Source organism: Pan troglodytes, chromosome 1, assembly GCF_028858775.2.
Source record: "Pan troglodytes isolate AG18354 chromosome 1, NHGRI_mPanTro3-v2.0_pri, whole genome shotgun sequence".
Lineage (NCBI taxonomy): Eukaryota > Metazoa > Chordata > Mammalia > Primates > Hominidae > Pan > Pan troglodytes.
Window position 1 is genome coordinate 94,559,699 of NC_072398.2, and position 24,769 is coordinate 94,584,467.

Here is a 24,769-nt window from a genome sequence, read left to right on the forward strand (position 1 = left end):
GTAAAGAAAAATGTACCAGGCCCAGGCCTCTAGATGAGAGTTTGGAAATACACACAAAACTAAGAAAAGTAAAAATACATTGCTTAGTAATATATATAAATGCGAAAAGAAATTAAAGCAATATAATAGTTGTGTAAACACAAATTCAGGATGGGAGTTACTTCTGATGGAGAGGCAGTGGCACAAGATGGGGACCACTTACAAGTTGATGAAAGTTAATTGATAATATTTTAGTTCTTGGTTAGCATGTCAAGTTAAAGAAGGTGTTCATTATATTATTTTAAAAATGAATTCGTTTAATTTAATTTAAACGGGCCATTCAAAGACTACTGGTTATAATGTATTATTGGCTAATTCTGTGGTCTATTTTTTAAAAGAGGATTGTACCTACGTATCTTCTCAGGCCTTCTGGCCCAACCACGTTATAAATGACTAAGGAGTTCAATCAAGGCCATGGGCAAAAATGCAGCATCCTAAACCCATGTACCTACTCCCCACTGTACCCAAAACAGCGGCATTAACACAACGTAAAAAACCAAGGAAGACGTAGCAACAAAAACCTTAATTTCCTAGAGCGCAAACAAAAGAGGTTGAATCACGTGGTTCTTCCTCCCACGCCCGGCGCGCCAATGATGTCACCAATCTGCGACCAGACCATTGATTCCCGACTGAAGGTAGAGAAGGCTACGCGGTGGGGGAGGGTGGGGGGAGGGTCGCGGCCGCACTGGCAGCCTCCGGGTGTCCGGCCGTGTCCCGAGGAAGTACAAGACCCGGTAAGAGCCTCTGTCCTTCTCGGCTACACCTGCCTGGGCTGGAACGCGCGGCCCATGCGGCCTCTCCAGTCTCTGGCGTTGATGTTAGAGGAAGCGCGGGGGCGCCCCGGCAGGGCACTGAGGGTGGCCGCTGGGCTGGGTGGGGACGCAGCTGGTAGGGGCACAGTGGCCGGTCTCGGCAGCCTTCCAGGAGGCGGACGCCCGGGCCGGTGTACTTTTGTGCGTGTGTGCGCGCCCGTGTGTGCGCGAGTGTGGACGGCAGAGGCTGCGCACGGATGCTCCGGCGCTCGTGCCAGCCGGAGCCCAGCAGCTGGGTACTAAAGGCCCAACAGCTGGGTACCAAAGGCCCTTGTTTCCCTCTCGCCGGCTCCCCCGCCTCGGAGAGTGACTGGAGAGTGAGGTGCCTGGGACTCGCCGCGGTAGGCGCTTTTGCTGCGCCTTCTACCACAAACTGCGTTAGGACCGGCCCTTTATCCCAGAGATAACATCGCCGCCCTGGCGTGCCTTCCACAGGGAAGGCGTAGGAGGCCACTGTGGAAAGCTCACTGCGGGGTCACGGCCGCCGCGCTCAGCCTGTCTGGCCTGGTGCAGGAGGCCTAGTTGCGTCACCTCCCCTTCCTTCTCTGTTTAGCTTGATTTGGGGGCCCCACTAGAGGGTAATCCGGCCCCAGGTGTTTCGTGTTGGTATCAGAGTTTGGGAAACTTGCCTTCCAAAAAGGGATACCTGTCGTTGGATTTTGAATGTTGTGTGGAGGAGCCCAAGTATGCAATTAGCGGAGGGAGCAGAGTCTAGGCTGCCACGGGAGGAGACTTGCAAACAGAGGCCTACACAGTGTCTTGTTGCTAGAGAGGGAGGCAGGATTGCTAGAGCGGGTCATTGGGGGCAGAGAAGGCAGGGGCGTCAAACTGTCAGCAGTTGTGATGCCAACTTCTTTCTCCACCAGAGAAGCCTTGTTCCCATCCTTTTAAAGATCTCTTGAAATATCTTGTTCGTTATTTACAAACAGTTAGTGCTTGCTATATGGGAAAAAGGGAAATAGAGTGGAAAGGGGACATGAACTTTGGAGTCAGGTCTGCCACTTAGCAGCTGTTTGACATTGAATGAGTTATTTAACCTCTCCACTCCTACTTGGGCTTATCTACAAAATGAGGATAATTATATCTACCTTGCCCGGGGTGTCAGAATTCGAAGTGTCTAGCTATTATTAGTAAGGGCCCAGTACCCAGGAGCTTGGACTTGCTCCCTTGCTGAAGGTTTCCTATTGGTACAGCTGCTTGAGAAGCAGGGGAACTTTTTGCTATTTTAGATGTTTGCTATTCTGCCAGATATGATATGCAGACTTGGGGGTGGTAGTGGAGGGGAAATCTCAAAATCCATAATCTCTCTGCTGTACACTTCATTAAATTCTAGAACTGCAAAGAGGTGAAGATCTCACTTTAGGCCGGGTGCAGTGGCTCATGCCTGTAATCCCATCACTTTGGGAGGCCGAGGCAGGTGGATCATGTGAGGTCAGGAGTTCGAGACCAGCCTCGCCAACATGGTGAAACCCCGTCTCTACTAAAAATACAAAAATTAGACCAGCATGATGGTGCACATCTGTGATCCCAGCTACTTGGGAGGCTGAGGCAGGACAATCTCTCGAACCCAGGTGGTGGAGGTTGCAGTGAGCCAAGATCCCGCCATTGCACCCCCCCTGGACGAGAGCAAAACTGTATCTGAAAAATAAAAAAAATAAATAAATAAATAAAAAACTCACTTTATTAATTATAGCTTCTCATTTTATTTTATTATTTTTCAATTTTATCCCGAGTAGCTGGGATCACAGATATGCACCACCATGCCTGGCTAATTTTTTTTTTTTTTTTTTTGAGACAGAGTCTCACTCCATCGCACAGGCTGGAGTGCAATGACGCGATCTCAGCTCACTGCAAACTCTACCTCCCGGGTTCAAGTGAGTCTCCCTCCTCAGCCTCCCGAGTAGCTGGGATTACAGGAGCATGCCACCATGCCTGGCTAATTTTTGTATTTTTAGTAAGACAGGGTTTCACCATGTTGGCCAGGCTGGTCTCGAACTCCTGACCTCAGGTGATCCACCTGCCTCGGCCTCCCAAACTGCTGGGATTACAGGTATGCGCCACCGTGCCTGGCCTATGCCCGGCTAATTTTTGTATTTTTAGTAGAGATGGGGTTTCACCATGTTGGCCAGGCTGGTCTCGAACTCCTGACCTCAAGTGATCTGCGCACTTCGGCCTCCCAGAGTGATGGGATTACAGGCATAAGCCACCGCGCCAGGCCTTTCGCTTCTCTTTAGCACTTGCTATGTACCTGACACGGTGTTGAGCACTTTACATATACTAACTTATTTCATTCCTCTAGCAACTGAGTGCACTAAATATTATCCCCATTTTACAGATGCAGAAGTGAATCTTGGCTAAGGTCCTGACATTAATTAACGGCAAAGCTGGAACTTGAAGCCAGCTGTGTGGTTTGAGTCTTGCTCTTTCTCAGTGTCTAGCAAGTCTTGCTCTTGCCCTTGCTCATCAGGCTATGTGGTTTGAGTCTTGCTCTTTCTCAGTGACTAGTATCCCAGCAATGTAAACCTGGTGCAGTGGGGGAAAGGAGGCCCAGACAGAGTTTAGTGGGCCAGGATTGGCTGCAAGAATAACATCTCAAATTGTCTAATGATACATTATCTTTTATTTTACATTTTTTACTCAGCATTGTCCAGATATGAACCAAGGTTTGGCCTTTTCACCCAGAGAAAAAGGACAGGCTCATGGGTACACTGTGCTGGGATGATGGGCACAAAGTAGGTATTCGGAAAATGCTTGTGGAAAAAAGAAATCCTGAGGCATTGTTATTTCTGCCAGAAGGAGGCCCGGTGCTTATTACAGACAGGCTCCTTAAGCCAGCTATTTTTATACTATAACACACTGTAATATGAGCATTTTTCTGATTCATGGATTTAAAGATTTGAAGCCCTGTTTCAGACCAAGATTGGTAGTATTATCTGTGACCAACTGATTAGAGTTCTCAAATATGTGAACAACAGAATCTGAGCTTTTGGGCTTCTGTAGTAATCTCTTGAGATAGAGCAATTTGTTTTGCTATAACATCTGTTAGACTTGGACCTTAATGGGTACAACTGCTTGAGTTTTCTGGAGAACACTGGATGATTGTTTGACATCAGGGATAAAGAGTTCAAAATATTAAGTTTGTCTCAAAATTAAATATTTGGGAAAGACCTGTGATTGATGTGCATTCATTGTAGGAATAGTACACTAGTTTTAAACAGATGATATTCCTGGTATTTTTGATGAGCTATTCTGTGTCTTAAAGATGTTTAAAGATGACTTGTAGTTGTATAGTGAACTATTAGGAACATACAAAATTTATATAACCCATCCATATAGACTGTGACTTACACCCCCCTCAGTTCCTCCACCCAAGGAGGTCTAGTTGCTGCTTCTATACCCTCTGGTTACCTTGAAGCTACCTATTTTACCATCTTTATCAGACTTAATAGGTGAGACCCTCTGACATCAGCCTCCCTTTCCTTCTGTACCACCCCTTGCCACATGCACACAGAATGAAGCTCTTCTCCAAAAGGACTGTATATTAATCTACTTGCAAGTGGCACAAACCCAGTGTAAATTAACTTAAGCAAAAAAAGTTTTTTTCCTCCCTTTGATTATTTAACTAGAAAGTCCAAAGGCAAGCTTCAGGCATGGCTGGATCCTGGGGCTAAAATGATGTCATGAGGGCTTTCTTGGCCCTTCCTTTTTCGGCTCCGTTTTCTTTATTGACTTCATTCTCTCTTGCTGCTTTCTTTTTCTTTTTTTTTTTTTTGAGATGGAGTCTTGCTCGTCTTGCTCTGTCGCCCCCAGGCTGGAGTGCAGTGGCACGATCTTGGCTGGCGGCAACCTCCGCCTCCCAGGTTCAAGTGATTCTCCTGCCTCAGCCTCCCGGGTAGCTAGGATTACAGGAGCCCGTCACTACCCCCGGCTAATTTTTGTATTTTTAGTAGAAATGGGGTTTCACTATGTTGGCCAGGCTGGTCTTGAACTCCTGACCTCAGGTGATCCACCCACCTCAGCCTCCCAAAGTGCTGGGATTACAGGCATGAGCTACTGTGCCCGGCCTTCTTGCTGCTTTCTCTATGCATACTGAAAAAGCTCCCTGTCAGCAACCCCAAGCCTATGACCTGATGGCTGTCTTTTAGCGTTGTAAATTAACCATTGCTGACAAGGAAATAGGGAGACCACAATTGGAGAGGTCTACATCATAGGCTCACTCTTGGGATGAGGAATTAAACTGCCCGTCCATAACCTTATGGGATGGGGAAGTTCAGAGGTCCTAGGCAGGCAGAAACAGCACATGACTACTGCAGGGGTGTGTGTATGCACACATGTGTGCTTACATGTGTGCTCTTATCTCACTTCTTTGGGGTCCTTCTAGGGCCTTCCAACTGGAATGAATCCAGTGGGTTGTGTTTGTCCATCAAACTTTGACTCCCACTGTGGCATCCATTATGTGCTCTCCGTCCTTTCTGTACCTTTGCATCTGCTGTTTGGGTTGCCCTTCCCCATTGCTTCATCTGGCTGATCCTTCTAGATTCAGGTCATGCTTCTCCCAGAAGCCTTCCTTGACACCTTCCTTAATGAGCTAGGCATCCCTTCTCTCTGCTCCCATAAACACCTGAGCACAACCCCCTTGTAGATGTTATTTCTGTTTGATAATTGTCTGTTTATTGGTCATGTCTCCACTAGACGGAGAGCCCCTTGAGGACAGAGTGTCCTTTGCTTTGTATTCCTTATCTCCTACCCTTAGCTAGTATTATTTGTCTTCATAGCACTCATAACTGACATTGTATATTTATTTGTTTATTTATTGCCTGTCTCTCCTCATTGACTGTCTTTCATTAGCTTCATGAGAACAATGTGGAAAGGAATTTTCTTTGTTATCATAGCAAAACAAAACTACCTTGAGGCCTAGGACAGTGCCTCATACTGGCATATAGTATATGTTCAGTAAATGTTTATTAAATGAATGAATGGAAATCTTCCCACAGGAAGAAAACACTGGCATTATGTTGATGAACATTCCAGTCTGCATGATAGATACACTTCTCACTGTAAAGATCTGAAACTTGAGTACCATGGCATCCCAGGAAGGTAGCACACCTCTTCCCATATGTGTTTGAACCTGCAGAGGTCAGGCCCAAGGAGCCTCCAGCTGGAAATTCTACCCTGTGTGATGTTTCACTCCCCTCAAACTTTTCTGAACTTTGATGGGTTGTATATTAAGGCCTTCTCCATATTTTGAGGCCCTTTCCTTGGAGTATTTATTTTTAAAACATTTATTTAAGCACTTACAAGGTGACAGGCACTGTTCTTAGTCCTTTATAAATAGCAACTCACTCTTGGACTGGAGTTTGGGGACCAAGGGTTGTCAACTTTAAAACTTTTTTCTTTTTAAGTACCAAAACACTCAAGAACAGAAATAAGACTACTCTGCATCTAGTCCATCTTGCCCTCCAGAAGTAGAGCTATCTAACAGCCTGATATAGGTCTCGTCCCTGCCCTTTCCTCAGGTTTTTACAGCCATAGCTAGTAAATATAACATACTGCATCTCATCGCCTTTGTTTGGTCTTCACCCAAACGCAGCCACGCTCTGCCGCAGGATATGTGGCAGAGCCAGGTGGGGAATCAGTGGCTCAGAGCCCACTCTGCTTTTCAGGACATGGGCTGCTCAAGCATCTGTCTTCAGCCCTCTCCCAGGAAGGGCCTAAACCCACATCCTCAGGCCCCTGCAGAGCACATCCATCTTCCTGGTTACATGTTATGCCTTATCTGTGGGAACCCTAGCCACGCCACACCCACCCCTCAACACATGAAGAAGGGAAAAAATACCCCTTTCTTTCTTTTGACAACAACAAAAAAGTACTTCTCCTACAAATAGAGACTTGAAATGACAGGGTTATTATTTAACCCCGCTCTTACTCCAAACATCCAAGCGGCAGTTTCAGCCTAGCTGCAGTACTCTGTTGTAGTGCTTAGTCCTGATTTGCTTCCTAAGAAGTGAATACCAGTTTCCACTGCCATCAGCAATGCCTGAGTACTTACTGTGCCTCTCCCTCACCCTACCCTCCTCTCCAGAACTGAGTATTTTACTAAAAAAGGAAAATCTTAGCTAAATTTGAAATAGCATCTCATTTTAATTTGCATTTTTTATTATAATTAAGTTTGAGCCCTTTTTACCCATACTGAGCCATTTTTATTTCTACTTTTTAAATTTTTGGTTAATGTTTTGTCTATTCACTTATTGTGTTTAAGTGATTTTTAAAATATACAAATATTCTGAAAAACATGAGTTTATCCTCATGGTAAAAAGCAAACAATTTTATTTGCAGTTAATTCTTTTTAGTTTATTGTTTGCCATCTAATTTTGGCTTTATCATTAAAAATACAAATCTATTTTTCATTCTTTTGTAGACAAATTTTGTTCTTTTTGATTTCTTTTGCTTGTGAGCATAAAAAGGTTTTTTTCCTTATTCTATATTCTAGTTTTTTTTATGGTTTGCATTTTTACATATGACTTTTAAAAAGCTAGCATTCAGTTTTATTTCAGATTTTAATAAGATATTTGATGAAAATAGTGTAATATTTTAAATAAAATCAGTTTTAATTAAAGGTCTATGTTTTGTTTTAAGGATGTTTATATTACTGTACTTATATTTTTTCTTTTTAAATAATTTATCAGAATAGCGAACAGCTTGCTTGACAAAACTAAGATTCACATATATAGATAATCATAATTTTAGTGTTCTTAGCGTTTCCATAAATTGCTGCATGAAAAGATATTTATGTGTGGCTGTCTGGTTTAAAGAGGCACTCGTGCTTGGCAACAGCTTTTCAGCATGTAGCCAAGATGACGAATTCAGCCTCTTCCAGTTCCTCTTCCTCACTATTTCCCTAAGATTTTTTTCATGGGAGCATAACTATGTGTATCTCTGTGCACAGATTTTATGTGTACCTTTCAATGTATTTTAACAAAAATATATCCATTTAACTATCCAAATCAAGAAATAAAACATTTTCATTACCTCAGAAAGCTCCCCTGTGGTAGTCACCACTACCCCCAAAGGCCAACACTATTGATGTCTGATATCTATCACTATAGATTAGATTAGTTTTGCCTGTTCTAAAATTTCATGTCAGTATGTGCTTTTGTTTGTGGCTTCTTTCAGTGAGGATCAACCATGTTGCATGTGTCAGTATCCATTGTGTGAATATGCATCAAGTTATTTATTCATTAGTTGATTGACATTTGGGTTATTCCAGTTTGGGGCTATTAAGAAGAATAAAGCTCTATGAACAGTTTTTTTCCTGTTTTTTATTGTAGTAAAATACACAACATGAAATTTACCATCTTAAACCATTGTTTGTTTGTTTTTTTTTGAGACGGAGCCTTGCTCTGTTACCCAGGCTGGAGTGCAGTGGCACGATCTTGGCTCACTGCAACCTCCACCTCCCAGGTTCAAGCAATTCTCTGCCTTAGCCTCCCAAGTAGCTGGGATTACAGGCACCCACCACCATGCCCAGCTAATGTTTGTGTTTTTAATAGAGACGGAGTTTCACCACCTTGGCCAGGGTGGTCTTGAACTCCTGACCTTGTGGTCCACCCGCCTTGGCCTCCCAAAGTGCTGGGATTACAGGCATGAGCCACCGCGCCTGGCCCGTAAACCATTTTTAAGTGTATAGTTCAGTAGTGTTAGGTATAGTCACATTGTTGTGCAACAAATCTCCAGAACTTTTTCATCTTGCAGATCTAAAACTATATTCATTAACAACTCCTCTTTTCCCCCATCCTCCAGCCCCTGGTTCTATGGACATTCTTGTACAAGTCTTTTTGTGGCCATTTTTCTTGGGTAAGTACCCAGGAGTATAAATGCTGGGTCTAGCCTTAGAAGAAACTGCCTTACAGTTTTCTCGAATAGTTAGTCGTACCATTTTATGTTCCCACAGTATACAAAAATGCTAGTTTGCTTCATATCCTCACCAACGTTAGGTATTGTGAGTCTTTTTTTATTTTAGCCATTCTGTAGCTGTGAAGCGGCATCCCATTGTGGTTTTATCACATGTTCTAGTCAGTTATTTACATGTCTGTTCCCATTACTAGACTGTGAACTTCATAAGGGAAGGTTCATGCAGTAAGTAGTTTTGTTTTTTTTGTTGTTGTTCTTATTAACCTTCCTCTTCTTATTTTGAGGGTGATACATGCTTTATTATTAAAAAGAACTTAAAAATTATAGAAAGCTATTAAAAAGCCAATAAAATCACAGGTTAGCCCACCTCTCAGACATCATCAGGAGTATTTTGGTCTTTCAGGCAGTGCTGTGTTGGTTCGTACAGACAGAACAGTTCCCATGATGGTTGATTCAGCAACCCAGCATTGTTCCAGCCTGCTGCCTTGCTGTCCTCTGGACACCACTTATTCCCAGTGAGGAGCCCTTTTCTCAGACAGCCCCAGACAGATTGTTTTTGTAGTTTGCTGGCCACAAATGTATCACATGTATCACTGACAAAAGAAGTAGAATCCTCAATACTGGATTAAATTAGATTAATTAACATCCTTCCTCTGGGGCTGGGGAGGGAACCTGGCCTTCTTAGGAAAGTGGACAGAATCAGGGCACTCTCAGAAAGGGAGGCATAGTTCTAGCGTAGGCCACTAACATTATCTGCCTCTTTTTTTTTTTTTTTTTTTTTTTTGAGATGGAGTCTCACTCTGTTGCCCAGGCTGGAGTGCAGTGGCACAATCTCAGCTCACTGCAACCTCTGCTTCCCAGGTTCAAGCGATCCTCCTGCCTCTGCCCCACTAGTAGCTGGGATTACAAGTACCTGCCACCACGCCTGGCTAATGTTTGTATTTTTAGTAGAGACGGGGTTTCGCCATGTTGGCCAGGCTGGTCTCAAACTCCTGACCTCAGGTGATCCACCTGCCTCGGACTTCCAAAGTGCTGAGATTACAGGCATAAGCCACCACGGCCGGCCTGCTTCTTGGTGTTTTTATTTAATTTTTTTACACTTAGTCTTTCAATACATTTGCAATTTGTTTTGGCTTATTAATATAAGGCTAGACTCTAGACTTTTTTTTTTTCCAAATAGCCATTCAGTTGGCCCAGCTCCATCTGCTGAATAACGCTTTTTCTCACTGCTGTTTTTGGTTCCTCATCATGCATTGGATTTCTGCACATACTAGGCTCTGTTTGCAGGGAGGTGGTTCTTTTCTGTTAGTCTGAAGCTCTACCCTTGCTTCATACCAGTGCTGCCTTGGTTTAATTAGCGTAGCTGTCTTCTTTTTAAAAAACTGTTTTGTTTGTTCTTGTACTTGAACTTTATTTATTCCCATCCAATGACCTATTAATTGCATCTGAACTTTAGAGTAATCATTTTGTCAGGTATCCACTCCTTACTGCCCCAACCTCATAGTATTTGCAGTAAATCGTTATTTAATTTGATATTAATTAGTATTCATAAAGTATTCTACCATCACATTTGAGACTGATGTCCTTCTATTTAAGACATATATTCCTCAGCAGAGTTTTGTAATTTTCCACATGTAAGCTCTTCACATTTCTTAGGGTTAGTCCTAGATACTTCTTTTTTTTAATTTAATGTTTTATTTGCTATTAAGAATACCATATTCTTAATAGCAAATAAAACATTAAAGTATATAAAGAATATATACTTACTATATGAAGAAGGTATACTTATATATTACTATAGTAATGTATATATTAGTATATAAAGAATATATACTTTATATGCATATATACATATGCATATAAAGAAGCTATTGTGTTTTATATGTTTCTCTTATATTCAACCATATTCCTTGACTGGTATTGGTTCTAAGAGTTTTTCAGTTGATCCTCTTGGATCAACTAGGGTTATGATGATATCATCTGCAAATAATCTATTTTTCTTTTTAATAGTTTATCTCTTATTTTTGTTTCATAATGTAGAATATGTAAGAATTTCCATATGTAGAAAAGATATTAAATATATATATTTAACATGTGTTAAATACCATATTTGTTTTAAGACCACTGAGCATAAAGACTTGCTATTGATTTAATAACAGATTTGGGGGGCACTATATTAAATGTATACTTACACTGTAATTCATATTCCAATATCAGAAATGTTAGGATGTAAAAAGCAGTGCATCTTAGAATTAAGGAAAATAACAATGGTAATGGTAGCCCTCCTTTTTCTCGTTTGAGTGGTAGTGTCTAACTGTTCCATTCTACATATGATATTGGCTGTTGATTTATGATAGACAGTCTTTATTATTAAGGGGTCCTCACACATCTTCCTGTTTGGAAGAGGTTTTGTGTTGGTTTAATCAGCTTAGGAGGGAAAGGTGATCATCAGGGTCACTTTCGTGCAGAATCCCACCTCTGCCCACAATTCCTGCCTTCTTTGAACTTTCTTTGTTAAAGTAAGAATCTAGACTCTGGCATCAAAGATTGATATGCTAAGCAGAAGTTTACTGCCCAGCAGAGAACCAGTTGAGTGCAAAAGTTAGGCTCTGAGATCTAAGCCTTGAGGGTGGCAATGAGGGATGAGGTAGGTTTTTAAAACTCATGGTCTCCATCCCATATTAGGAAATCAAAGTCTCCAAATGCTACTTATTGGCCAGTGTTATCTGGACTAGGCATTGTCTAAGCAACAAGCAGGACAGGACGCTTGCAGGAGTTTTTGATAAGTTATCTCTCACTATGTCTATGAGTCAGGATAATAGTGCCCCAGTCATTGTTTTGGTAGAAGTCCAGTCCACTGGCTAGGCAGCCATGTTGGGATTCATCACTTTGTAGTTTTTAACTTTTTACTGTATTCCATATTGGGAAGTTCAGCCCTTCTCTGAGATACCCATTGTCCACTAGAACTCCAGACAGAAGTGCTGGAGAGGGCAGTGGGCCAGGTCAGGAAGACATAAGCCAGAGTTGAAGTACAACAGTGGAAAGAACAAAGTCTTTAGAGCAGTGCCTCTTAACCTTCGTTCTGGGTACACAGATCTATCTGGGAGTCTGAAAGCTATGGGCTGTCTCTTGAGGGAAATGCGCATGTTGCGTTTTTCAGTAAATATTTTTGAGCACGCTGAAAGCAAAACACTTGTATAGCCCTAGCTTCTTGGAACTTGTAAGAGAGACAGATATTTACCAAAAAACCACATGAAGAAATGTAAAATTACAAGTGTAAATATGCTCCAAAAGAGAGGAGGGGGTCTTGAAATCATGTGATGGGAGGGGGTAGGGGTTAGAGCTCAAGCTCTTCCTCCAGAAGTGTTGACTACCCTGAGATCTGAAGGGCAAATCATAGGATAGTGGAAAGGAGGAGAAATAATCCAGAGAGAGGGGCAAGTATGTGGCAAGAGGGAGAATGGCAATCTAGAGGGAGGAAAAGAAGGCTCAGGGAGGCTGAGGGACAGAGAGATGGGGCATGGTCCAACAGAAGGGAGAAGGATGGCAGGGCTAGGCCATGTAAGGCTTTGGAGCCATCGTGTAAAGATGTTTGCCTTTATCTTAAGAGCATTAGGAAGCAAGTATTTTTTTGTTAATAATGTAAATATTTGATATGCATAAAAGATTCCTGCAGCATATATGTATCACTGAAATACAACAATGAAACGAATGCACGTGAACCTAACACCTTCCCCTGAATGAGAACCTTATCTGTATTGCTGAAGCCTCCCTTGTCGCCTCTTGGATCCCATCTGCCTGTGTTCCCCCTCCCCCCTTAATTGCTAGTTTAGAATTTTCTTGAATTCCATGCATGACATGATCAGATTTTGGTTTTCAGAGATCACACAAGCTGTGTCGAGAAGACTGGATAGAAAAGAGGCCAAAGTACATGCCGGGAAACCAGTTTGGAGGTTGTAATCACAAAACACAATCTTACTAAAAGTTTGTCTGCATTTTATTTTATTGCCTTGGAAATTTATTTCTTTCACAGATGATTTATTTTCATCATTTAAAAAATATAAATTAATGGTATCTTCCTAGAAAATAAAATCAGATAAAACTAAAAGCTCTAATTCTGTTGGACAATAATGAGAAGGCTGTACTGTTTAGCTTAACTAAAAAATGTGGTGAGGCATGATGGCTCACGCCTGTAATTCCAGCACTCAGGGAGGCCAAGGCAGGCAGATTGCTTGAGCCCAGGAGTTCGTGACTGGCCTGGGCAACATAGTGCGGCCCTATTTCTACGAAAAAAAATTTTTTTAATTAGCCAAGCATGGTGGTATGTGCCTGTAGTCCCAGCTGCTTAAGAAGCTGAGGCAGGAGGATTGCTTGAGCCCAGGAGTTTAGGAGTTTGAGATTGCAGTGAGACATGACTGTACCACTGCACTCTGGCCTGGGTGACAGAGACCTTGTCTTTTAAAAAATAAATAAATAAAGGACATCATGGCTGTGCATAAGTACATCTATGACAGCTAGTCTGTTTTGGCCTTTTCCCTTTGATGTACCCAAATGCAGAAACTCCTGTCTCGCCTAGCAAAGCCTCTGGCAGCCCTGGACTTGGAGCTCCCTGGTTTGTATTGTCCAGCAAAGATGCTGTAGTAGTTTCCCGTGGCTGTCTGCTGTAAAAAAATAACCACAAACTAGGTGGCTTAAAACAACAGAAATTTATTATCTGACAGTGCTGGAGGCCAGAAATCCGAAATCAGTATCACTGGGCCATGTTGGCAGGGCTGTGCTCCCTCCAGAGGCTGTAGGGGAGAATCCATTCCTTGCTTCTCCCAACCTCTGGTGGGTGCTGGCATCGCTTGTCTTGCGGCTGCATCGCTCTAGTCTTCAAGGCTAGCATCTTCGAATTATTCTCTACTCTGTCTTCACATGGCCTTTTCCTCTGTGTGTGTAGGTGGAAATTTTTTTGAACTTGCCAACACTAAAAGAAACACTTTTAAAGACCAGTGTTCACTTGAAAATGGCTCTCTGTCAAATTCCAAGAAAACCAGTTCACTGAAAGTCAGTTCTACAAAAGCCCCTCCATCCTACCCCTTTGCCTCCTCAGTTTCCTCCTCAATCTTCTGCTCTACAGCAGCAGGGAGACAGCAGAGCATATTTCCTCTAAATTCTATTAAGAAGACAGAATAAAAACTGGTCAATTAAGACTAGGGAGATTTAAGAAAAAAGTAAATGCAACATATTGGTTGTTTCGTAAATTGGTTATCCAAGGAATTGGCCATTTGGCAAACTGACTTTCGGCAAATTGGCTGTTGGTGAAATCAGCCTATTTCCCTGAGAAACACTGCAGAAGTCAGGGCAGTGGCTGCCTTGAGCCTGCCCAGGACAGGACTGTGATTGTCCCCTCCTGCTTTCTACAAGCCATGGAGATAGGGGCATTGCTCTTGCATGAGGCTGGGGCTGAGAGCAGCCCCCTACAGGCTGGATCTGGATCCTAGGGAAGAAGAAGATGGGAGATCTCCCCCTTTGGGTCCCGACTCAATAGAACCCAAATGTAGGCCAGTAGCGGAACCTCTGTGCTAGCCGGAGTCAGGCCAGAAGTCAGTCAGGTGCTGCATCCAAGAACAATCTAGCATCGGAGAAGCGGCTTAAGGGTGTCAGAATATAATGTATAAAACCACAAGTTGTATAGGGTCACCCCGTGGGGTAGTTATCCGACTGAATGTACATTTATTAGTTATACATACTTGCAAAAGATTGCACACAGGCCTGTTAGTCATTATTATTAGTATTATTTTACATATGTAATATTATTGCAAATGTTATATCTTTATTATATAATACTTAAGCCTGGCACATATAGCTAGCTGATAAATACCACTTTTTTTCTTTGTTACTAGATAACTTACTGGAGTGGATAAACGCACTTAATAGCTTTTGGAGACCTTTTTCTTCTGGGGGTACCTGAGGCATTTCTTGCTTTCTTTTTTTTTTTTTTTTTTTGAGATGGAGTTTCGCTCTTGTTGCTCAGGGTGGAGTGCAATGGTGCGATCTCGGCTCACTGCAACCTCCGCCTCCCAGGTTCAAGTGATTCTCCTGCCTCAGCCTCCCTAGTAGCTAGGATTACAGGCATGTGCCACCACACCTGGCTAATTTTGTATTTTTAGTAAAGACGGAGTTTCTCTATGTTAGTCAGGCGGGTCTCGAACTCCCGACCTCAGGTGATCCACCCACCTCGGTGTCCCAAAGTGCTGGGATTACAGGCATGAGCCACCGCGCCTGGCCGCATTTCTTGCTTTCTTGTAACTTCAAAAGCCAGTTTTAGCTGGGAGCAATGGTTCACGCCTGTAATCCCAGCATTTTTGGAGGCCGAGGCAGGTGGATCACCTGAGATCAGGAGTTCGCGACCAGCCTGGCCAACATGGTGAGACCCCACCTCTACTAAAAATACAAAAATTAGCCAGGCATGATAGCGTGTGCCTGTAGTCCCAGCTACTTGGGAGGCTGAGGCAGGAGAATCACTTGTACCTGGGAGGTGGAGGTTGCAGTGAGCTGAGATCATGCCACTGCACTCCAGCCTGGGTAACAGAGTGAGATTCTGTCTCAAAAAAAAAAAAAAAAAAAAAAAGCCATTTGTGATCATTAACATCAATAGAATATATGTCAGCATAAATACTGCCACAGAGCACTACTCAGCCAGTTGGGCAACTCACTCTTCTCTACCAAAAGCTTTACAGGTTATCAAAGCAAGTGGGTTTACTGTGGGAGGCTACTGTGAATTTTGGAAATTAATGTTGAGGGACTAGCGCAGTGGCTCACGCCTGTAATCCCAACATTTTGGGAGGCCGAGGCAGGCGGATCACGAAGTCAGGAGATTGAGACCATCCTGGCTAACATGGTGAAACCCCATCTCTACTAAAAATACAAAAAATTACCCAGGCATGGTGGCATGTGCCTGTAGTCCCAGCTACTCGGGAGGCTGAGACAGGAGAATCACTTGAACCTGGGAGGTGGAGGTTGCAGTGAGCTGAGATCGCACCACTGCACTCCAACCTGGGCAACAGAGCGAGACTCTGTCTCAAAAAAAGAAAGAAAGAAAGAAAGAAAATTAATGTTGTTAGGAACTGTTGTAGTGGAATAAAAACTCAGTGATAAAGAATTGAGGAGAAACGACGATAACAAAAAAGGAGGGCAATAAATTTGTGCCTAGCAACTCTGAATTGCTTACTATACATTTCCTAAGAGTTATTCTAAAATGATGCCCTGGTACTTAAAAATAACTGAGCAGGCTGGGCGCGGTGGCTCACACCTGTAATCCCAGCACTTTGGGAGGCCTAGACCGGCAGATCACGAGGTCAGGAGATCGAGACCATCCTGGCTAACACAGTGAAACCCCATCTCTAATAAAAATACAAAAAAATAGCCGGGCGTGGTGGCAGGCGCCTGTAGTCCCAGCCACTCGGGAGGCTGAGGCAGGAGAATGGCGTGAACCCAGGAGGCGGAGCTTGCAGTGAGCCAAGATTGCACCACTGCACTCCAGCCTGGGTGACAGAGCGAGACTCCATCTCAAAAAAAAAAAAAAAAAAAAAAAACCTGAGTAATTTATTACTTTCTTTGATAATATGTTGCAAATTGTTTAGAATACATTCACAGGCAGTACATTTCTGTCCCAGTATCACTGTATGAGCAAATACTGAAGGAGTTTGCAGACATCTGCTTTACAGTAGACAGGAGATAGATGTTCCAATTGGATATAGCCCATGTGTGTAGTAAAGTCTGGTTATAGGAAATTACAGATTAAAAAAGACTGTTGTTGTAAACATGTATCCCTGCACGCAGTAAGGTTAAACAGAAGATCCACAACAAACCAAATTAACAATTACTAAGTCAGACTAACAGTTACTTATAGTTAAAAAGCAAGAATAGCAGGGATTGGAAAACAAAACCAACTCAGGAGCCCTGATAATAGCATGTCCTTTCCTATAGGTGGGGAAGTCTCACCCCCTGAATGCACCTATAGAGCTAGAGCTTGGCACTGCTATGTGGAAGCCAGACTTCTGAGAATACTGAGTTTCTGAGTACTTCATTTGTAGACAGTAACTCTTAATCATTTAGGTGGTTTTTAATAAGTAGCCCTAGGTGGTATAGATACATCTGGGGTCATTTCACAGGCCCCTGGGGAGGTGAGCCATTCTTTATAGGAAGAGCTCCTCCCTTGAGAGGACTGGCCACCCATGTGTTGGCAGTGCCGTTACGCACGGGGAAGTTACGCACAGGGAAAATGCTCGAAGGGTAGGCACAGATGAATGATGAATTAACAATGGGTGATTTTTATTGTGTTTGCTTGTCTGTATTTTCTGAAATAAACCTATTATTTTTGGTTAATTTTTTTAAAGACTTTCATCCAACTCGTCAAGTTCCTACAATAGAACAGTTAAAAAAAAAAAAGACATCATCACCTCACAACCATGGGGGAGTTAAAACAATTACTGAGGGGGAGGAGATGAAACGTTTATGAATAAGACTGTCTGCAGTTACTTGAGCTGCTAAGATTAAATGACAATAGGAGTTGTTTTTCTTTCAAGGCATAAACTGACCTTCTCTTGAGGAAAGTTCACTGCTTTGCCACTGTGTCCTATGTTAGATTAAAAGGGGTGGGGGGAGCAGCGGTGCAGCTTCCCTCGCACAGTAGTTGTGATTAAAGCTTTTCTGGATCATTTCTGAAGAAGGGTAAAGGCTTTCAGATTGTCTTGCCTGAAGACAAGAAAGCAGAGGTAAGATATAACTCCTGTTACTTAAACGGAGGAAAAAAAACATGGGGAAGTGGACTGGAATTGCAACAGCAAGAGTTTGTTGTGGTTCTTGTTTGTTTTTACCTTTTAAATTTGTGAAATACAGCATATATATACAGAAACATGAATAAAACGTAAATGTATAATGAAATTATTGGAAAGCAAACATATGTAGCCACTACCCAAGTCAAGAGCTAGAACATCACCGGTACCCAAAAGATTTCTTCCCAGTCAAAACTCCCACCTTTCTCCCTAGAAGTGATTAACCACAATTTTGTCTTTTTTTTTTTTTTTTGAGACGGTGTCTTGCTCTGTCTCCAGGCTGGAGTGCAATGGCACAATCTTGGCTCACTGCAACCTCCGACTCCCTGCTTCAAGCGTTTCTACCACCTCAGCCTCCCCAGTAGCTGGGACTACAGGCACACGCCACCATGCCCAGCTAATTTTTTGTATTTTTAGTAGAGATGGGGTTTCACCATGTTGGCCAGGATGGTCTCGATCCCCTGACCTCGTGATCCGCCCACCTCAGCCTCCCAAAGTGCTGGGATTACAGGCATGAGCCACTGCGCCTGGCCTCATTTTGTCTTTTATGCAGAGCATACTATAGTTCAGTTTTGCCTGGCTTGGGACTTTCTGTAAGTGGGATCATATAGTATACATATGGCTTTTCCCACTCAGTATCATATTTAGATAATTAGCTACCTTGTTGCATGCGTAGATCTTTCATTTTTGTTGCTGTATTGTATTCCATCATGGGCATATGCCACCATTTATCCATTTTACTTTTGATGGACATTTGGGTTGTTTCCAGTTTGGGGGCTATTAGAGATATTACAAATAATGCAACCATGAACTTCTTGGGGTTTACCATTACCTTTCTAGATAATGGTAAACTGGTTTCCTGTAGTGACTAAGAGCTGCTCTGCATCCTTGCTGCCACCTGGTCTAATCAGATGGCTAATGCTGTCTGTCTGGTGAATGGACAGTAGCTCACTGTAGCTATACTGTGCATTTCTCTGATGTGATGGGGTTGAGAACCTTTTCATATGTTTGATATTTTTTATCTCCTGTGAAGTTGTCTTTCGATTGTTTTTGCCCATTGTTATACCTACTGAGGGGTCTGTTATTCTTTCAACTAACCAGCCCTCTGAAGGCGAATATAAGGATATAAAACATGCTTCCTGCCCCCGAGGAGATGACTTGACGATTCTAGAGGCAGATATATGAACAAGAAGTACATGATAATTGTGATTACTGAGGCATCCATCTTCCCTACCAGACTAGCTAAAGGATGGCGCTCTTATTTGTGTCATATCCTGGGTGCTTAACACAGTATCTGCCACATAATTAGGTGCTTAGTAAAGTTTTGTTAAATGATCGAATGGGGCGTTTTTAGCGCAGTGTGCAAGTGCCCTATTAGGGGTAGGTGCCCAGTAACTCGAGAAGCATGGAGTAAGAAACCACAAACAGCACCTGCTCCCCCTCCTCTCCCCCTACCTGCTGTGGGGAAGGCCTCCCTTGTAAATTTGAAAGGTTGATTCACGGGAAGCCGTGGAGGAGGTGCATGCTAGGCCAACGAATAGAATGTGCAAAGGCCCAGAAGGAAGACAAGAGCCCAGCCTGCAAGGGAATGTTAATTTGGAGTGACTAACACCATGAAAGGGCATCAGCTGGAGATACTGCTATAAAGGGACTGCCTTGTAATTTCATAAGCATGGGGGTAAAATTAAGATTAAACACAGGGAAAGAACATTCTCACAGGTGAGGATGGTGTTGAACCCTAGAATAATCGTTTCCCAGATACCTTGAACAAAAATCGAGCAGTTAGAGAAGCCTGACCATGAAGCAAATTTGACTTTTGTCCCTCTAGATAACAAAAGTTATCTTTTTGAAAGTAATGGTGTAATTTGAATGAGTGTAGAGAAGCGCTGAAGACTGAGCTTTACTAAAGCCTTCAGACCTGGATTTGGCAGCAGCGTGGCCTTAGTCAAGCCTCGGTTTCTACACCTGCAAAGTGGGAATAATGCCTACCTTGGAGGGCTGTTGTGAAGATTAAGGGAGATAATACATGTAAAGTACTTAACCATTTGCCTGGTGGGGTAGTTTTTATGACCTAGATCCTAAATTGTTCACTGCTGCTGTTGCTACTCTTGGTACTTTTTACTGGCTGGCATCTGCTTGCTTAAATTTATAACATAGTAGGAGCATTAACAAGGTCCCACGGTGGGAACCTTGGTCGTTTGACGAGATCTGCGCTCCCGCCCATCCCCCCCCACCTCCACATTGGAGACGCGGCCACCACCGCGCTGGCGCGGAGAGAGGGAGGACCGGGCGTCATGCTGTTTCTGGCCTGAGGTTTTGTGTGCCTTTGTTTTCCTTTTGCTCTATTCGTGTATTCCTGCCTACGGCCTGTGCGGGGAATTAGGAGCTCAGTACTGAAACGGCGGTTTTCCTAAACAGTACCGGACGGGCGCGGGGGCTGACGCCTGTAATCCCAACACTTTGGGAGGCCGAGGTGGGCGGATCTCTTGAAGCCGGGAGTTCGAGACCACCCTGGCTAACGTGGTGAAACCCTGTTCTTACTAAAAATACAAAAAAAAAAAAAAAAAAAAAAAGCCAGGAGTGATGGCGCTCGCCTGTAATCCCAGCTACTCCGGAGGCTGAGGCAGGAGAATCGCTTGAACCCGGGAGGCAGAGGTTGCAGTGAGCCGAGATTGCGCCATTGCACTCCAGCCTGGGCAAAAAGAGCGAGACTCCGTCTCAAAAAAAAAAAAAAAAAAAAAAAAAAAAAAAAAGTACCTTCCGTAGTTCTCATGCAGCGGAGGGGTTCGACTTGTAACCGGCCTGAAACCAAGCGTGGCGCAAGATTTGCTCAAGCCCCTCCTCTTGGCCAAACTTTCCGGAGGGGAAGGCTTTCCGAGGAAACGAAAGCGAAATTGAACCGGAGCCATCTTGGGCCCGGCGCGCAGACCCGCGGAGTTTCCCGTGCCGACGCCCCGGGGCCACTTCCAGTGCGGAGTAGCGGAGGCGTGGGGGCCTCGAGGGGCTGGCGCGGCCCAGCGGTCGGGCCAGGGTCGTGCCGCCGGCGGGTCGGGCCGGGCCGGGCAATGCCTCGCGGGCGCAATGAATCCGCGGCAGGTAAGACGGGCCGGCCTTGGACCTTCGCCGCCGTCTGGGTTCGTTTACAACCTCACAGGCTTTGTGTTGCAGTGCGTAGCGTGTGCGTCTTGTGAGTGTTAGAGTGTGTGTGTGTGTGTGTCGTCTTGCCAAGCAGCATTGCTGGTTTAGGAATTTGTGCGTCTTGTGAGTGTTTGTGTGTGTGTGGGTGTGTGGGTGTATGTGGTCTTGCCAAGCAGCATTGCTGGTTTAGGAATTTGTGCGTCTTGTGAGAGAGAGAGAGTGTGTGTGTGTGTGTGTGTGCGCGTGTGTGTGTAGTCTTGCCAAGCAGCATTGCTGGTTTAGGAATTTGTGAATTTGTATCCTGCTCATTAATTCTGCAGAATGGAGCAGTGCGTGAAGAGGGCTTGGGGGAAAATGCGCCCCCGTCTGAGTAGGAAGGCCTGAGCCCATGTCAAGGCAGACACATCGTCTCCCTTTCTGCTAGGGCCCCTTGTGAACCCCCTATCCCCGCTTTAGCCCCACTTGAACAACGTTCGGACTTTGAGCAGCGCACACTATCCTCAGCTCACCTTATCCACCTCCTGAAGGCCTTCTGGGAGTTAAAAATGGCACTTAAGCTGTAGGAGAAAGCTTGTTAACCACTTTATAAATTATAGCTAAAAACTGGGAAAACACAAATGGCCTTCAGCAGGTTAACAGATAAACTGAAATACATCCACATAATGGGATACTGCTTAGTAGTGAAGAGGAAATACTGTTACAAGTAACAACACGGGTGACTCGCAAGTGCGTTATGCTAAGCACGAGAAGCCAGACTCAAAAGGCTGCATACTGTATGAGTCCATTTATATGACATTCTGGAAAAAAAAAACCACAGTTATAGGGATGGAAAGTGGATCCGTGGGTGCCAGGGACTGGGTATCGTGGAAGAAATTGATTGTTGAGTGGCATGAAAAAACTTTTTAGGGAAATAGAAATGTTCTATATCTTGATTGTGGTGGCGATTGTCGAAACTCATAGATTTATACACTTAAAAGGATAAATTTTACTGTATCTAAATTATATACCTCAATTTTGTTAAGATATATATATATATATTTTTAAAGCACTCCTTTGAAAGGATTAAGGACGCCTGACTTGAAGGAAAAGCATTTCTGCACAGGTGTCAGTGTATTGCACTGTGGAACCTGTGTGGTAAAGGCAAAGGGGGTAGTGCTTATCTCTTGATCCTAAATATGTGAGACCAGATTAAAGTGAAATCTGGGAGGCAATGAATGTTAAATGAGTTGTTATGTGATTTGCATAGAGGTGATGCTGAGAGATTTAGAAAGGATCACTATGGGTTGCTTGCTCACTTTCTTGCTCTCCTATTCCGTAGCTTTCCAAATGGCTGTACTCAACGGTGGCTTGGTGTTTAGGGGATTTAAGGGGGGCAAAAAGAAAAATTAATAATCTCCTCCTCTCCCTCTAACCCTACTGCCCTAAGATATCCTTAGCAAACTTACATCTCCTTTCTTTTCTCTGTGTTCATTCCATTGTGCGCACACATACACATTCATGGATTTTCTCTTTTTGTTTAGGGAAAAAAATTATAATGTACATACTATTCTACAACTTTTTGTTGTTTTATTGAACATTATATGATTCCTAACTTATCCCCAGGTGAATACAAATAGATATGACACATTTTTAAAAAATAAAATAACTGGCCGGGCGTGGTAGCTCATGCCTGTAATCCCAGCACTTTGGGAGGCCGAGGAGGGCGGATCAGGAGATCGACACCATCCTGGCCAGCATGGTGAAACCCCATCTCTACTAAAAATACAAAAATTAGCTGGGTGTGGTGGCGTGCGCCTGTAATCCCAGCTACTCCGGAGGCTGAGGCAGGAGAATCACTTGAACCCGGTGGGCGGAGATTGCAGTGAGCTGAGATCACACTGCACTCCAGTCTGATTGCAGTGAGCCGAGATCATGCCACTGCACTCCAGCTTGGCAACAGAGCGAGACTCCGTCTCACAAAAAAAAAATAACCGTGTGAGTACTATTCCATAGAATGAATGTTTCATAATTTAATTCTTCTATAGACAGACATTAAAATATTTTCCAGATTTGGGCCAAGAGTAGCAGTTTTAAAAACATTTAGCTTTTAACTGACTTTAGCCACTTTGAGACACAATTTTTTTTTCCCAAGGTCACTCAAAGAGCTAATAGGAGAACTCCTAAGTCCCATAATTCAGCTCTGGGAGCCAGCACTCACTCTGTACACACATTTGCCTCTGTCCCTAGCAATATGGTGGGCGTGAGGGTGCAGCAAGAGGAACAAGAAAGAAATGATTGCTTGCATAGTGGCGTCTTGTTCATGCAGTCATTAATTCAACAAATGTTTGTTGAGAATCAGCTTTGTGCCAAGTGCTAGGGAGGTTGAGATGATTGAAGCATAGTCCTTGACCCCCAAGAGCTCACCATGGAATCAACTGAAGCCCCTCATCAGTACTGTGTTGGGAATATTGAGAGTGGAGAGTTGAGTATAACTTATAGGACACCTAATGTTAATTACCTTTCAGACACTGCAATCTGTGTGTGCCATAAAAAAAAAAAAAAAATCCAGTAGCTCTGATACAAGGGAGAGTAAATGGTTTAACAGGTGCTGAGTAGGAGAAGCTCAAGGAGAGGAAACCCCAAGGGCTGAAGAAGGTGGGAGTCAGGAGTCTCCTGAAGCAAGTGGCATTTAAGGAGCTCTATAAGGAAAGGGTCAGAGTTGTGATAGGTGGCTGTGGAGGGAGATGTGCCACCTGGGTTGGCATGTAGAGGGATAGAAAGATTAGAGGCCTTTGCAATGGCCCAGTAAGAGGTAATGAGGGGCTGGAACTGGAAGAAAACACATTTAAGACACAGTACAGAGGTGGCAGACAAGGTGGGACTTGGCAACTACCTGATGAGATCCAGGAGATGAGGCCAGGAGGCGGGCAGCAAAGATGACGCAGGTTTCTAGCCTTAATAGGCTAGGAGGAGAGTGATGCCATTAGCAATAAGAACTACAGGAGAAGGAGCTGAGTTTGAGGGAACTATTAATTTGGTTCAGAATATGTGCTGTTTGAGTTATGGCAGGATATTTAAGTGGACAGACTGTCGACATAGTTGGAAATTCAGATCTTAAGCTCCCACACAAGGTAGTGGCTGGACATAGTAGATTTGAGTGCTCTTGCTTCAGAGGGCTAGTTTAGGTTGGGGCAGTGATTAAAGCAACCTAGGAAATAAATTATAAAGGAAGAAGAGGTCCTTAAAACCTGGGTGGATCCGTTAATACAGTAGCTATTAAAAAATGATAAGGGGTGGGAAAAAGGGACAAAGAAGAAAAAAGAGGTGAAAGACCTTTGCTGTGTCACCAAACCCTGGGAGGAAAATTTTTTAAAAGAAGAGTACTCAATCCACAGTGAACTAAGGCATGTTTGTTAAACACAATTGACCACCACACAGCGAAGACCCAACTGAGGTTCAAGAGAAGGAATTTTTATGGACCCTGTTAGCACAAGTCAAGGTCCTTCTCCAGTACCGCTGGGAAGCTTTGGAGAAGAAAAGGGGGACAGTGGGCCTTGGGTGGAGAAGGGAACTGACCATGAGATCCAGGTGGGGTGAGGAGGTGTGTGAAGTCAGAGTGGGGAAGAATCAGGGTGGCTTACTGGCAGCTTCACCGGGGTCATGCGAGGAGCAGGTTCCACCAGAGTAAGGAGTGAAGTTGTAGAAACACAGGGAAGTCACCATCAGAAAAGAGCAGGAGTCAAGAAACTATGGCCCACAGGTACAAACTACCTGTTTTTATAAATAAAGCTTCATGGTAAATGAATTGTAAATAAAGTTTTGCATATTGTGTGAGGCTGTTTTTGTGCTACAGTGGCAGAGCTGTCTGGCCCTTTATAGAAAAAGTTTATCAGCCACTGGAAAAGAGTTGCAGGATTTGAGGTCTTGGTGTGATGGCCTAGGTTAGAGTCATAGTGAGATTGAAGGAGTAGCTAGACAAGCCAATTGTGTGGCAGAAAGGTAGGGATGGAGATCACTGGGTTAAGGATCCTCGTAGCCAGGACACCATGAGAGTGATTGACAAGAATG

General features: G+C 43.6%; 1 protein-coding gene across 12 annotated transcripts in view; it reads left to right on the top strand.

The window, feature by feature from the left end:
* Nucleotides 1–596: 596 nt before the first annotated feature.
* Nucleotides 597–24,769, top strand: part of ADAR (adenosine deaminase RNA specific) — a 46,799-nt gene continuing 22,626 nt past the window's right edge. For 2 of the 12 annotated variants that reach the window (XR_010158013.1, XM_016928038.4), the window contains exon 1: nt 20,447–20,680. Coding sequence is in view for 4 of the 12 variants with exons in the window: in XM_016928038.4 (XP_016783527.1) it covers nt 20,666–20,680 (15 nt within the window). In the remaining 8 variants the exon portion in view is untranslated. Of the gene's footprint in view, nt 774–20,438; nt 20,681–24,769 lie in introns of those variants that run through there. The other 10 variants (XM_063813042.1, XM_063813049.1, XR_010158012.1 and 7 more) reach the window with 9 other exon arrangements.